This window comes from Diceros bicornis, chromosome 22, assembly GCF_020826845.1.
Source record: "Diceros bicornis minor isolate mBicDic1 chromosome 22, mDicBic1.mat.cur, whole genome shotgun sequence".
NCBI classification, from domain to species: Eukaryota; Metazoa; Chordata; class Mammalia; order Perissodactyla; family Rhinocerotidae; genus Diceros; species Diceros bicornis.
This window is the reverse complement of record NC_080761.1, coordinates 53,656,642-53,669,696: the sequence shown is the minus strand read 5'-3', so window position 1 is coordinate 53,669,696 and position 13,055 is coordinate 53,656,642. Positions and strand designations below refer to the sequence as shown.

At 38.8% G+C, this 13,055-nt stretch overlaps 1 protein-coding gene across 6 annotated transcripts in view; it reads left to right on the top strand.

Moving 5' to 3' along the window:
- UBAP2 (ubiquitin associated protein 2) overlaps positions 1–13,055 on the top strand; it is a 119,460-nt gene that overhangs the window by 62,732 nt on the left and 43,673 nt on the right. For 4 of the 6 annotated variants that reach the window (XM_058565974.1, XM_058565979.1, XM_058565976.1 and 1 more), the window contains one exon: positions 11,605–11,659. The exons of 1 other annotated variant lie outside the window; for it this stretch is intronic. In XM_058565974.1, the coding sequence (XP_058421957.1) occupies positions 11,605–11,659 (55 nt within the window). Of the gene's footprint in view, positions 1–2,554; positions 2,581–11,604; positions 11,660–13,055 lie in introns of those variants that run through there. One more of the 6 variants, XM_058565980.1, reaches the window with a different exon arrangement.

The following is a 13,055-nucleotide window of genomic DNA, read 5'->3' as shown; positions in this document are numbered from 1 at the left end:
GTGTGTGTGTGGAAGATTGGCCCTAAGCTAACATCCATTGCCAATCTTCCTCTTTTTGCTGAGGAAGATTAGCCCTGAGCTAACATCTGTGCCCATCTTCCTCTATTTTCTATGTGGGATACTGCCACAGCATGGCTTGATGAGAAGTGTGTAGGTCCACGCCTGGGATCTGAACCAGCGAAACCTGGGCCACCGAAGTGGAGCGTGTGAACTTAACCACTACGCCACCAGGCCGGCCCCTGGGTTATGTAATTTTGAGCAAGCATATTGGTTGTTTTCATATGAGCTAGGAAGGCCCTTTATAAGAATAATTTAAAACTTGAAGCTCTGACCAAAATGTCATTATTAAATTTTCCTATGTTGAACTTGAACAGGTGTGTTTTACTCATGTGATACTGGTTTTAAAATTAAAATTTACCTATTGATTCCCTCCTGCCCTATTTTCTGTTAGTGATCGTTTCTTAACATTTATTAATTTGGGATATCATTAAACCACTTCAGGAATGTAGATTCACATACTTTAGAGTTGTGACTGAATTTTCTCAGGGTTATAAAGTCAAGATACGTGATGTAATGATAAGTGCAGGCCTTGTTTTGGGTCAGTGGAGGAACTACCTGAATTGACTGACGTTTTGTTTGATCCGTTGTTCAGTGCATTTGTGGCTGCTCACCAAATGAGCATTTCGTTTGATCAGAGATATTATTAAGTGTAGAAATAGTGTGGCTAGTAGATATATGACCAACTAACTCCCTTGGCTGTTCATTCATTCACCTGTCATTTACTAAACTTCTACTATGTGGACCAAAGGTAAATGATTTCCAGAGATCAGAAAAGGGCAAAGTTATGTACTATTTTGCCAGCCACAGTCAAAATAAGATTAGAATTATCTTAACAGATTTTGATTATAATTCCCTTTTCTAGCCATTTTTATTATTATCTGTTTCAAACATAGACAAAAGTGGAGAGAGTAAACGAACCTCATGTCCCCTCGCTCTTATTCAACAACACTTAAGGATTTTAGCCATGTTTGCTTTATGTGTCTGTTTCCTTCCTTCCTTTCTTCACTGAGAAAGTATTTTAAAGTAGATTTTTTGGGTCACTTTACCCCTAATTACTATGGTAAGCTCTTTTGAAAAATGTAGAAACTTTCATATGTAGCCATAATGCTATTTTCACATCTAAAAAAATCACAGTAAAGTTTTGTTATCATCTGATACTCAATTCATACACAGATTTCCCTGATTATTTCAAAAATAATAGTATAGTAGTTGATTTTTGTAGCTGATTTCTTTGAATCAGGATCCAAACAAGATTTATCCAGTACATGTTTTGATTCTCTTGAATCTAGAGTGGATCTTCCTCACCTTCTTTGTACCTCCCGCTTTTTCTCCTTACCATTGATTTGTTGTCAGAATCATATCATTTGTCCCATAGGATGTCACGTTTCACATTCTGCATTTGTCTTTTTGTTCCGTGTGGTGTCATTTAGCTTATTCCTCTAGTCCCTGTATTTACTGTAAATGTCAGTTAGCTGTAAAGATTAGCTTCAGGCTCAGTTTTCTAGGTGAGCGTAGGTGATGATGTGTATTCTATATTGCATTGCATCAGAAGGCACTTTTGTGTCTTTTTTAGTGATGTTTAGGTTAATCAATGAGTTATTCCTTTTTTATTTTTTTATAATTTTATTTATTTATTTTTTCCCCCAAAGCCCCAGTAGATAGTTGTATGTCATAGTTGCATATCCTTCTAGTTGCTGTATGTGGGACGCGGCCTCAGCATGGCCGGAGAAGCGGTGCGTCGGTGCGCGTCCGGGATCCGAACCCGGGCCGCCAGCAGCGGAGCACGCGCGCTTAACCACTAAGCCATGGGGCCGGCCCCGGTTATTCCTTTTTAGTGAGTTTATTTATCACTGGGTTTTAGGTTAACTACAATTCTTTTTTTTTTTAAGATTTTATTTATTTATTTATTTTCCCCCCAAAGCCCCAGTAGATAGTTGTATGTCATAGCTGCACATCCTTCTAGTTGCTGTATGTGAGACGTGGCCTCAGCATGGCCGGAGAAGTGGTGCGTTGGTGCGCACCCAGGATCTGAACCCGGGCCGCCAGCATTGGAGCCCATGCACTTAACCGCTAAGCCACTGGGCCGGCCCTACAATTCTTAACATAATCCTTACTTTGGTTTTTATAGTTTAGTTTTTAAAAGATTTCTCTCAGAATTCAAGAAGAGGACTGCAATGTGTGTAAATCCACATTGTGTTTTTCTTTGTGGCGAGAGCAGTCTGCTCGGGCAGTATTGGACTCTGCTTTGTCTCTCCAATGCTGACGGCTGTACCTAGACCCACCAGCTCTTTTTTAGTGAAATGAGTTTTTGTGCTGTTTACCTAAGTCTTTAGAATTAACTGTTTATGGAATATTTTTCTCTCTGTGAGATGGACAAAAATTGAATAAATAATAATAGCTAACATGTACTGTGCTTTATTGTGTAGTAGGCATTTTGCTCATAATTTACATGTATTTTCCTTTAATTCCCCAGTAAAACTTTCTGAGGATTGTTGTGTTGCTGTTCTTCTCATTTTACAGGTGAGAGAACTGAGTCTTGAGAGAGGCGGAGTACTTGCTCAGGGTCAGGGTTTGAACTAGTTCCATCTTACTCTGGAATCCGGTTCTTCAGGGAGATGGAGGGAGGGTCAGAGTGGGTAGTAGACTAGTTATCTGCCTTGTTGCCTCCTTCCTTCCTCAAGGGTTACAAACTGTTAAAAAGAACGTGGAGGTAAATAGGTTTTCATTATGAAAATATGGAAGGACTTAACTAGTGTATAGTCCTGAAACCAAGTCCACTTGAAGCTGTGGAATAGCTTATGCGAGACTCTGTGGATTGAAAGGAGCCAAACTAGGTAAAATCTTACTTAGTGATGACACTGGCTTACATTAAAATCCCTAATTCAAGTATGTTTACTTTTAAGAAAGGATGTAAAGCAGTGGGTGTGGGACTCAGATGGACTCTTTATAAACCCAGTTAGACTAAAAAAAAAAAAATCAGTCTACCCTCCCCTAAATAAATATACTTTAGTGAGGTATAATTTTTATATTGTTAACACCTATATTTAAATATGTTTAAACAGGCTTTTGGAGGGTAGTGGTCTGTGTCTGGAGATTTCTTTGAATTGCTTAGTATACCAAATCCAGCACAGAGCAAGAGGGAGAAAAACATTTATTTACTATCCAATATGCACAAAAACACAATTATTTTGCTTGGTGAGTATTAATAAAGTACAGTTTGATCGTAAGTGAAAAGTGGTGCGGGACAAACTGTTTATGTCGCTTTCATAATTAAAGGATAAATGTATTTTCTTTTATGTAACATGTACTTTCCCAGAAGTTTGGCTGTAAGTCATTTGATGTCTTAATTTACTCTCTTGTAGTTTGTTGAATTAGCCTTAAAACGGTTAAGCAAGTATACACTTGAAAGTGTGTACTTTAAGGTCTCTATTGTATTCATTCTTTAATTTTGACCATATTTGTGGGCTCCTGCTGACTTCACATTGGCTCTCTCTCAGAACCATTTGTGATTAAGTTTGCTAAAATTTCAAGTTACTGTAAATTTCAGTAAATTACCCTTTTCTTCCTTAATTTTTGCCTTTTCTGCAGGGTATTGGCTTAAAAAATATTGTGAAACAGCATGGATTTAATAACTTTTTGGATAATCTGTGTGAAGAATTTGATAATCTTTGTATTACATAAAAAATCATACATATCATAGTAAGGGAGTATGTTTTATAGCATGAAAAGTTTGAACTGTAGTAAATGAAGTAAAGTTAAATTCCTTTATATGCCTAGTTTCTCTATACCTTTCCTTGAATGTTTGCTCTGTGTTCAGAGGAGCAAGAATCAGTGTGACACTTGTAACAAATAATTTTTCTATAATTCATTTAGACTTTGTGGAAAGGGATCTCATGAGTTGTGTGTTTTTGTGAGAAAACACAGCCTCTTTGGGGAGGAAAGGAGCAGTGGCGTTGGGCTGTCCTAGTGTCCTGCTCTTTGCTTTTTGGAAACTTAGCCTGTAGTTGGTGTGAAAACCTTTGGAACTTTGTAAATGGCGACCATTCACAGGTTCTTGGCCATCAAATAGTGTTGTGTTTTGTGTACAAAATGTGGAATTTAGCCGATGCTTATTAAGTATCTATTGCATGACTGGATGTGTTCTTGAATGATACTGACTTAATTCTGAGTTTAGATTGAAGACCATGTTAAAAATCCATGAGATTTGGAGTATTCTGGGTAAAGTTCTTTGTCATATGCCATGTAATAATTAGTAAAAAACTAAGCATAGTTCGGGAGCTATATTCTGGGACCTGAAACTGCTTACTATTGTGTATGTTTAGGAACAAGATTTTATAGAGAAATTTCCAAATTCACCATTGTCTCAGTAAAAATAGAAAGATGGTAAGGAAGATCAATGGCATCTATACTCCTGTTTTTTTTAGGCCTTAGACCTCAAAGTGCCCTCCTTGGGAGAGAAAGAACACAGACAGTAACAAAGGGAATAGAATGACTTTATTGGCCACTAAAGTTTGCTGTGCCTTGTGGGTCAGAGCACTCACGATATCAGACCAAGGTCATGTGTAATTACTGCTCACCACCCTGTTCTAGTTAGATCATTGCTGTGAAATTCCTTGTTTTAAGGTTTCAGGACTACATAAGAGCTCGGGTGTCTTATCAGGGAGAAGTTTGTCTTTTCCAGGGATTTTGATCCTTGAGATGCTACTCTTGGCCTTAATGGTCTTCCTAGAGAAATGGTCAGATCTTCATGACTGAGTTCCCCCTCCTGCACTATTTACCCTTCAGGTTGGCCCATTGAGAGTAAGGATCTAGTCACAGATTGGTTGCTTAGGGACATATCTAAAAATTAAAGGCTGATTCAAGACTGACCCTTGGTACAAGTTGAACAGATTAATTGTTATAAGAGCACATCTTAGGGATAAGGCAGTGAGTTTGGAGAACTTGAGTGTAGGTGGGCGTTGAGTTGGCTCATGTTATTACCTTGAGGTAGAGTGAATATGTTTACCTTGGTTTCATTTAGGCAAATAAAAGGGAAATACATAAAACTTAACAGGCCAAGTAAAAATCACCGTAAAATTTTTCTTAATCACAATTGTCACAGATGAATTCAGCAAGGGATCTCTGTTTTACTTTTTTATATTTTTTCTAGACTGTATGGTGATTGTTCATATAATTTTCCCATTGGTAAATTTAACAATGAATAGGAACAGAAGGGAAACAATCAAAAATATGGTCCAGTAAGCCAATATGACCTCAATGAAATAATTAAAAAAAAAAAAAGGTCCATTTGAACTATGTAGGTGAAAAAATGGGAACTTAATTTTCCTAGTCAAAATCTTTTACAATAGCTTGATACAAAACCAGCTAGTGAGGGGCCAGTCTGGTGGTGTAGTGGTTAAGTTCGCACACTCTGCTTTGGTGGCCTAGGTTTCGTGGGTTCGGATCCCGGGCACCGCCCTATGCACTGCTTATCAAGCCATGCTGTGGCAGGCGTCTCACATATAAAATAGAGGAAGATGGGCACAGATGTTAGCTCAGGGCCAATCTTGCTCAGCGAAAAAGAGAAGGATTGGCAATAGATGTTAATGCTCAGGGCTGATTTTCCTCACTGAAAAAAAAACCCAAACCAGCTAGTGAGACCAAGCTGTTGCCTTTTGTTCTTGGCTGGATACGTTTACAGAAGAGTGGAGAGGAGCCAGGTTCAAGCTGAACCATTTGGAAAATCATTCCTATAGAGTGTATCTTTCATAAGATTTTTGGGTATTGGAATTGAAATTGAGGATTTGGCCAAGGATTTGAGTTAAGGCTGAATTACTAGAATGTCAGGTCTAGAATGTCTACCAGCAGGCCCTTTGGTGGTTTGTCTGTGGTAACAGAAAGGCTGCTGACTTTTGGCAGCTCTACTGAGCTTTTCTAGGACCTTTCTGAAGCCTAGCTCCAGGGTTGTAAAAATCTGCAAGGAGTGGGCCTGTGTTGGTATTGGCCACTTATATGATGATCCCAGGAGAAGGAGCAACTAAAATTGTGTTCTTTCACCCATTATTCTGAAAAGCAGAGAGGAATTTAACATTTCAAAGAGGATAGTGTATAGATGGTATTTTTTGTAGTCTACATCACTGTATTTAAAAAATAATTTTAGGGTTTCTTGCCTTCGGATATTAATAGACTTTCAAACTTTATATGGCATAAGCCTTCATTTCTTATATCTTCTTCCATCCTTTGTTTGTTTTTTTTTTTTTTTTGAGGACGATCAGCCCTGAGCTAACATCCGTGCTAATCCTCCTCTTTTTTTGCTGAGGAAGACCGGCTCTGAGCTAGCATCTATTGCCAATCCTCCTCCCCTTATTTTCCCCAAAGCCCCAGTAGATAGCTGTATGTCATAGTTGCACGTTCTTCTAGTTGCTGTATGTGGGATGCGGCCTCAGCATGGCCGGACAAGCGGTGCGTCAGTGCGTGCCTGGGATCCGAACCCGGGCCGCCAGTAGTGGAGCGCGCGCACTTAACCACTAAGCCACAGGGCCGGCCCTTCCATCCTTTATTTGTATTTTAGGGTGTATATTTTTCCTAAAGTGTATTATCTCATGATTTTTTGGTCTTGGTATGTTTAGGAACTCGAAAATAATATAAAATTTAGTATGGCTTACTTTCATTGGCTGTTTTATTTCACTTTGTGTTGAGTGTGCTTTATGCAGAAAAAGATATTAAAGTACTTTTCATACTTCGTGGGATAGCACCATCTGATTTTCTGTGCTATAGCAGAATGTGTTTATTTATTAGAAATGACACTCATCTTGAAGGTTAGATTACATGATATACATTTATTTTTATGTTTTCTAAATAAATGAGAAGTTATAGTAAGTCACTCCTCTGCTCTTTTAGTCCTATAAATTTTGTTGTTGTTGTTGTTGAGGAAGATCAGCCCTGAGCTAACATCTGATGCCAGTCCTCCTCTTTTTTTACTGAGGAAGATTGGATCTGTGCCCATCTTCCTCTGCTTTATGTGGGACACCGCCACAGCATGGCTTTACAAGCGGTGGGCCGGTGCACGCCTGGCGTCTGAACCTGTGAACCCCGGGCCGCAGAAGCAGAGCGTGAGCACTAACTGCTGCGCCACTGGGCCGGGCCCCTAGAAATTTCTTTGTCTTGCTTATTGGTACATGGTCTGGTAGCGTGTGTGTACTGTTTCTGTCTTGTCTTTGGTTGAAATTGAGTCAGATCAGTTAGTGAGTAATACTTGAGGTTGCAGAGGAGTGGTTTCCTTCTGAATGGAAGAAAAATAATGCTGTGAAAAAGGCAATAATAGTTTACTCCCTAACCTGTCCCTTTTACTTTACCTTGTTTACCTCACTGTTTTGTATTTAACAACCCCAATTAGTTCCTCTACTTTTAAAAGTAACTAACACATGAATATGCTCTATATAATATAGTTGAAAAGTAATTATTGAGCACCTACTATGTGCTAACGTTCTAGTGTTAATTTTCGAATCCTCTGCAATGCCTTCTCGGGTCCTGGTACAAAAAGTATTTGACAAAATTCAGTGTTCCAAAATCAGTTGCTGAAGAGCTAGGTTGTTTTCTGTAATTGAATAGTGACATTATTGCGCCTCTAAATATAAGAGTTTAATCCATGAACAAATTTCCTGTTCATGAAATTGGTGTTACACATCAGTCTTAAACGCAACGACTAATATTTATGTGACTAATGCTAAATTGTTGAAGATATTGATTGCTGTGAATAAGACATGGTCCTTCACATGCTGAGTGGGGAGGGAGGAGAGACAATCGAGTAAAAGCACTATTTGACTTACTTAGAAAAATGTTTATGGATGTGATCAACTGTCCATACGGTCTCCTTTAGATTGAGTGGCCTGGGGAGATCTCTGAGGAGGTGAGATTTAAGCTGAGGAGGAAGAAAGCCATGTGAAAATCTGAGTATATTCTGAGTAGAAGGAACAGCTATTGCAAACGTGGAAAACAACTTGGATTTTTTACAGAATAAAAACAACTTACTGGAGTATAAAATGTACACAGAAGCACACAGGGTGCAGTTTTAGCATTTTACTTTGATATAAAAAAATACAAAAGAATTTTGCATAATGTTCATCCAGATTCTTCAAATTTTAATATTTTGCTAGATTTACTTTATTGTTTTCTCTCTGTATATACATATTATTGCTTTTTCTGAAATCTTTGAATATAAATTGCAGACATAATGCCATTTTACCTCTTAATATTTTGTGTATATCTCCTAAGAAAAAGATATTCTCTTACAGAACTACCTTAAAATGATAAAATTGAGAAAGGACTATGGTTGCAACCTCTACAGGCCATATTCAAAATTTTCCAATTATCCTGCTCAGGTTCTTTATAGCAAAAAAGAAAATATTCTGGTCAAGGATCCCATCCAGGATCACACATTGTGTCTAGTTCCAGTGTCTCTTTAGTCTCCTTCAATCTAGAACAGTTCATCAATCTAGAATAGCCTTTTTTTGTCTTTCATGGCCTTGACGCGTTGGAAGCATATGCTATTTTGTAGAATGTCCTTCAGTATCACTCTGAGAAGTTTCCTCATGATTAGATTCAGGAATACCACGAAGTGATGATAATTGTCCTTCTCGGTGCATCTTATTAGAGGGCACATGATACAGGTTTGTCCCATTACCAGTAACGTTAGCTTTGATTACTTCTTCAAGGAAGATAGTTTCTGACAAGGTTCTCCTTTGTAAAGTTACTACCCCCCCTTCATAAATAATAAATATTTTGAAGGGAGAGTACTCTGAGACTACATGTAAATAGCCTTTTTTTCATTAGACTTTCATTCACTAGTATTAGAATCCATTAATTCTTGCCTGATAATTATCATGACTTTTTTTTTTATAATTTTTATTTATTTATTTTTATTTCCCCCAAAGCCCCAGTAGATAGTTGTATGTCATAGCTGCACATCCTTCTAGTTGCTGTATGTGGGACACGGCCTCAGGATGGCCGGAGAAGTGGTGCGTCGGTGCGGCCCGGGATCCGAACCCGGGCTGCCAGCAGCAGAGTGTGCGCACTTAACTGCTAAGCCACGGGACCGGCCCTCATGACACATTTATAATCAGACTTCTTTGCTAAGGAAAAGCTAACATATGGCGTATGAGGGCAAATTCTAAGCTTTCTTCCTCACTGAATCCCAGGGGTATTTTGCTGTTGTCATTTGACTTACTTATGCTGCTTTGGGTTTGGAAAAGGTGTATTCCTATCTCTGAGAATATACCCTGATCCAGGGACAGAGAGGCACAACCTGCCTGACTCCCAGGTCTCTGAGCCCCAGAGATGCCCTGCTCTCGGTGTGGCTGAACAGGTCTCTGGGCATGGAGGCAGCTCATAGTCAGCACGGCATCGTCTTTATCACTGAACCAGCCCTGATAATTTGGGAACTTTTGTTGATGTAAAGAACTTTAGAACTAGTCAGGAATCGAAAGATCTTTCATGGCCTTACCCAGAGTGCAGTGGTAAATTCAAGTTCACACAGTTTCTGGCACGTTTGGCTGTTATCAAACAGCCTTACAATCTCCTGGGAGTGAGAGAGAGATTGCTTTCCATCTTCTTAGATCAGCATTACTCTCCCTACTTGCTTCTCTTTAGGTTACGTGTGTTTAGCACTAGTTGGAATCTGCCTCCACTAGAGGTGGTTGGCTGTTCTCTGAGTTTTGGCTTCTTTCAAGAGAAATGAGCAACTTGTTTATTCTGGCTCTCAGTGTAAGAGGCATAAATATTAAATAATAAAAAACTTGAGGAATCATTTAGTGTAAAAATAGTGCAGAGTCTCTAGAGAGACCTCTAGGAGAAAAGGTACAGAATTTACCGTAACGTTAGTTTTTTCTTTGTGATGATCTTCTGAAACACTGGACTTGTTTTTTTCTGTTAAAAGACCCCGGGTCTTTATTCTGAGTTGTTAGATGAAGATAGGTGTTGTCCCAGATAACAATGTAGGGAAATGATATATGCACAGAAAACATTGTTACTGGTAGTGTTACTAGCTAGGTGACTAGGAAAGAACAATTTTGTTATCTTGCTAACATTTACAGGGCAGATGGGTTAGATTTTTAAAAATCTACTTAAGATATCTGGCTTATTTGTGGTTCATACTTGGGTGCAGCTTTTGTTCTCTGGAGATAGAGAGACGTGATTGATACTGACTTTTTCTAGGGGACTTGCAGGATTTTTTGAATTTTTAGCCTTAGTATATGTATTTCTTTTATAAATTCCTTTCTCTCTTCTCTTTCATGCACACCTTGCTTTCTAGTTCAAGTATTGTAGACATTGTGTAATGATTTCTTAGCAGAATCCCTTTTTAACATTTTGCCACTGTTTTCTTACTATTTAACCACTATTAGTGCCATTTATCACACATATGCCATTGAAGTGAGGCTCTTGTTATAATGGGTGTACCTGAGCCCACTTATCAGGACCAGTTGTGTTTTTTCTTTTCTTCTTTGATAACAGTGTCCATTATAGCAAAAAAAAAAATTCTTGAGATATAATTCACATACCATACAATTCACCTATTTAAATTGTACAATTCAGTGGTTTTTAGTATAGTAATAGAGTTATGTAACCATCATCCTAATCAATTCTAGAACATTTTCATCACCTCCAAAAGAAACCCTGTACACTTTATCGATTCCCAATTCTTCCATCTGCCTTACCTCCAACCCCAGCAGTAAACCACCAGTAATCTACTTTCTGTCCCTCTACATTTGCCTGTTCTGGACATATCATGTAAATGGAATCTTACAATATGTGGTCTTTTGTGACTGGCTTCTTTTAGCCTTGAGCTAGCATTCATTGCCAGTCCTCCTCTTTATACTGAGGAAGATTGGTCCTGAGCTAACATCTGTGCCCATCTTCCTCTATTTTATATATAGGACGCCTGCCACAGCATGGCTTGACAAGCAGTGCATAGGTTCGCGCCCAGGATCCAAACCTGCGAACCCTGGGCCACTGAGGTGGAGTGCGCGAACTCAACCACTACGCCACCAGGCTGGCCCCCAAAATTTAGGATTTTGATTAAGGAAGACTGGAGAGCTGCTGAATAAAACTATCTCTTCTTGCTTGCTTGCTCTCTTGCTTGCTGCCATTTTGGTTATTCGTTAGAGTCCTAGTATTAAAAATGGTATTTACTACTACCTTCAGCTTACTTAGCAGTTTCCTCTTTCTGGTTCTCGTTTCATTTTATAGTAGAGGCTTATGATGTCATGGTGTTTGCACTAACTGATTTTAAAAGACCTGGAATATTTTTTAACCTGCCCCTATGTTAAGCTGTCACATATCACAAATATTACACAAGCAGAATTAAATTCTTTTCTAGCCTTTGAAATCAATAACTGTGTAGGTAGTTGTGTCAGTAGAGACCAGCAGATTGGGTGCACTGGATGGGAATGTTGGTGCTGTTAGGAACAATGACAGTATTGTTTGGATGGGTGTGTATAGGGGAAACTGGTAGAATTATAATTGTGTAGGACATAAGTATTATTTTACACTAAAAAAATTTTTTTAAAGGATTTGGACGTGGCAGAGGGAGAGGGGCAGGAAGATTCTCAACCCAAGGCATGGGGTAAGTCTTAGCCATCTTGTTTTTATAGTAATTACTGTCTCTAGTTGTTGCTCTAAGGTTTTCCTTCCTCTGTCCTGTACCCAGTTTATTTATCCTGGTGAGTCAGATGTTTTCTATACTTAAAAAGAGAAAGTAGTGATGAAGTGAAATAGTACAAATAAAATTGTATTGCAGTAGGCTTTAGAGCAGAGTTTCTAGCCTTGGCTCTATTGGCATTTTAGATTGGATAATAGTTTGTTGAGGTGGTGGAATGTCCTTTACATTGTAGGATGTTGAGCAACATCCCTGGCTTCTCCCTGGTAGATGCCAGTAGCACCCTTCCTCAAGTTGTGACAATCAAAAATATTTCCAGACATTGCTAAATGTTCCCTGGAGGGCGGCACCCAATCACTCCTAGTTGAAAACTACTTCATAAGAGTTATGTTGGTAAATCCAGCAGTTGTCTTTGAATGGTAAGTAAATGCAAGGTTTGTCTATGCAAGAGTGATAGTTTTTTTCCTGGATTGTAATAGCGAAGGGTGAGCTAAATTGGTGGCACAGTCAGTTGTCTATTCATAATTTCTGGTTGTTCTTTCACTTTTTGCTGCTTCTAAAACATTAGCTCCCCCTGGATTTTTAGAAAAAGTTTTTAAGTGTCTTATAGAAGCCATATGTGGATGACAGTCAAGTAAGGAAGGGAATTGGTTCCAAAAGAGCCTGTTTTCTCTCCACAGCTTCAGGGCAGTGTGGTTGGGGAGCACTGCCTTCAGGTGATACCTCCTGCCATCTCCATTTTCTGCCTGAGCTCCCTGTGGACAAAGGTCGCATGAAAACTCGGAGCAAACTGCCTGGGACACTCAAACATATTTGCCCAGCCAGTAGCTTTAAACAATTTTGTGGATTTTGCTGTTTACTTTGAAAAATATTGTTTTGTAATTTTTCTTTTTTTTGTTTTTGGTCAATGATACCCAATAAAGCTGGAAAAAAAATTCTGCTGTGAAGATTTTGGAGATGGTATTTAATTTGGCCCTAGTTAGTTAGACCTCTGAATCATGGGTGTTTAGGATTTTAATGAAAAAAGAGGCACTGAATAAAATGTTTTCTTTTTATCTATATCGTTTCTGTACAAAAAGGATCATACACATCTGTTATAAACGGTTCAAAGCCAAACCTGGATTCTGACTTAGAAAGAGAAAGACTTGTTGCCTGTTTTAGGCTGGGCTTACTTTTCAGAGGGGCTTTCCGTTAGAGGCCTTATTCAGCCTAGAACGATTACAGGTCTCCACACTTGCTTTAGGATGCAGAGGACAGCAATGGAGGGAAATAGGGGCATCGTACAAGAGTGTATGGAAGGTTCCTAGGCAACCTCTGCTTTTCAGAAGATCTGTATCCTGATGGCCTGAAGAGTTAGCTATGA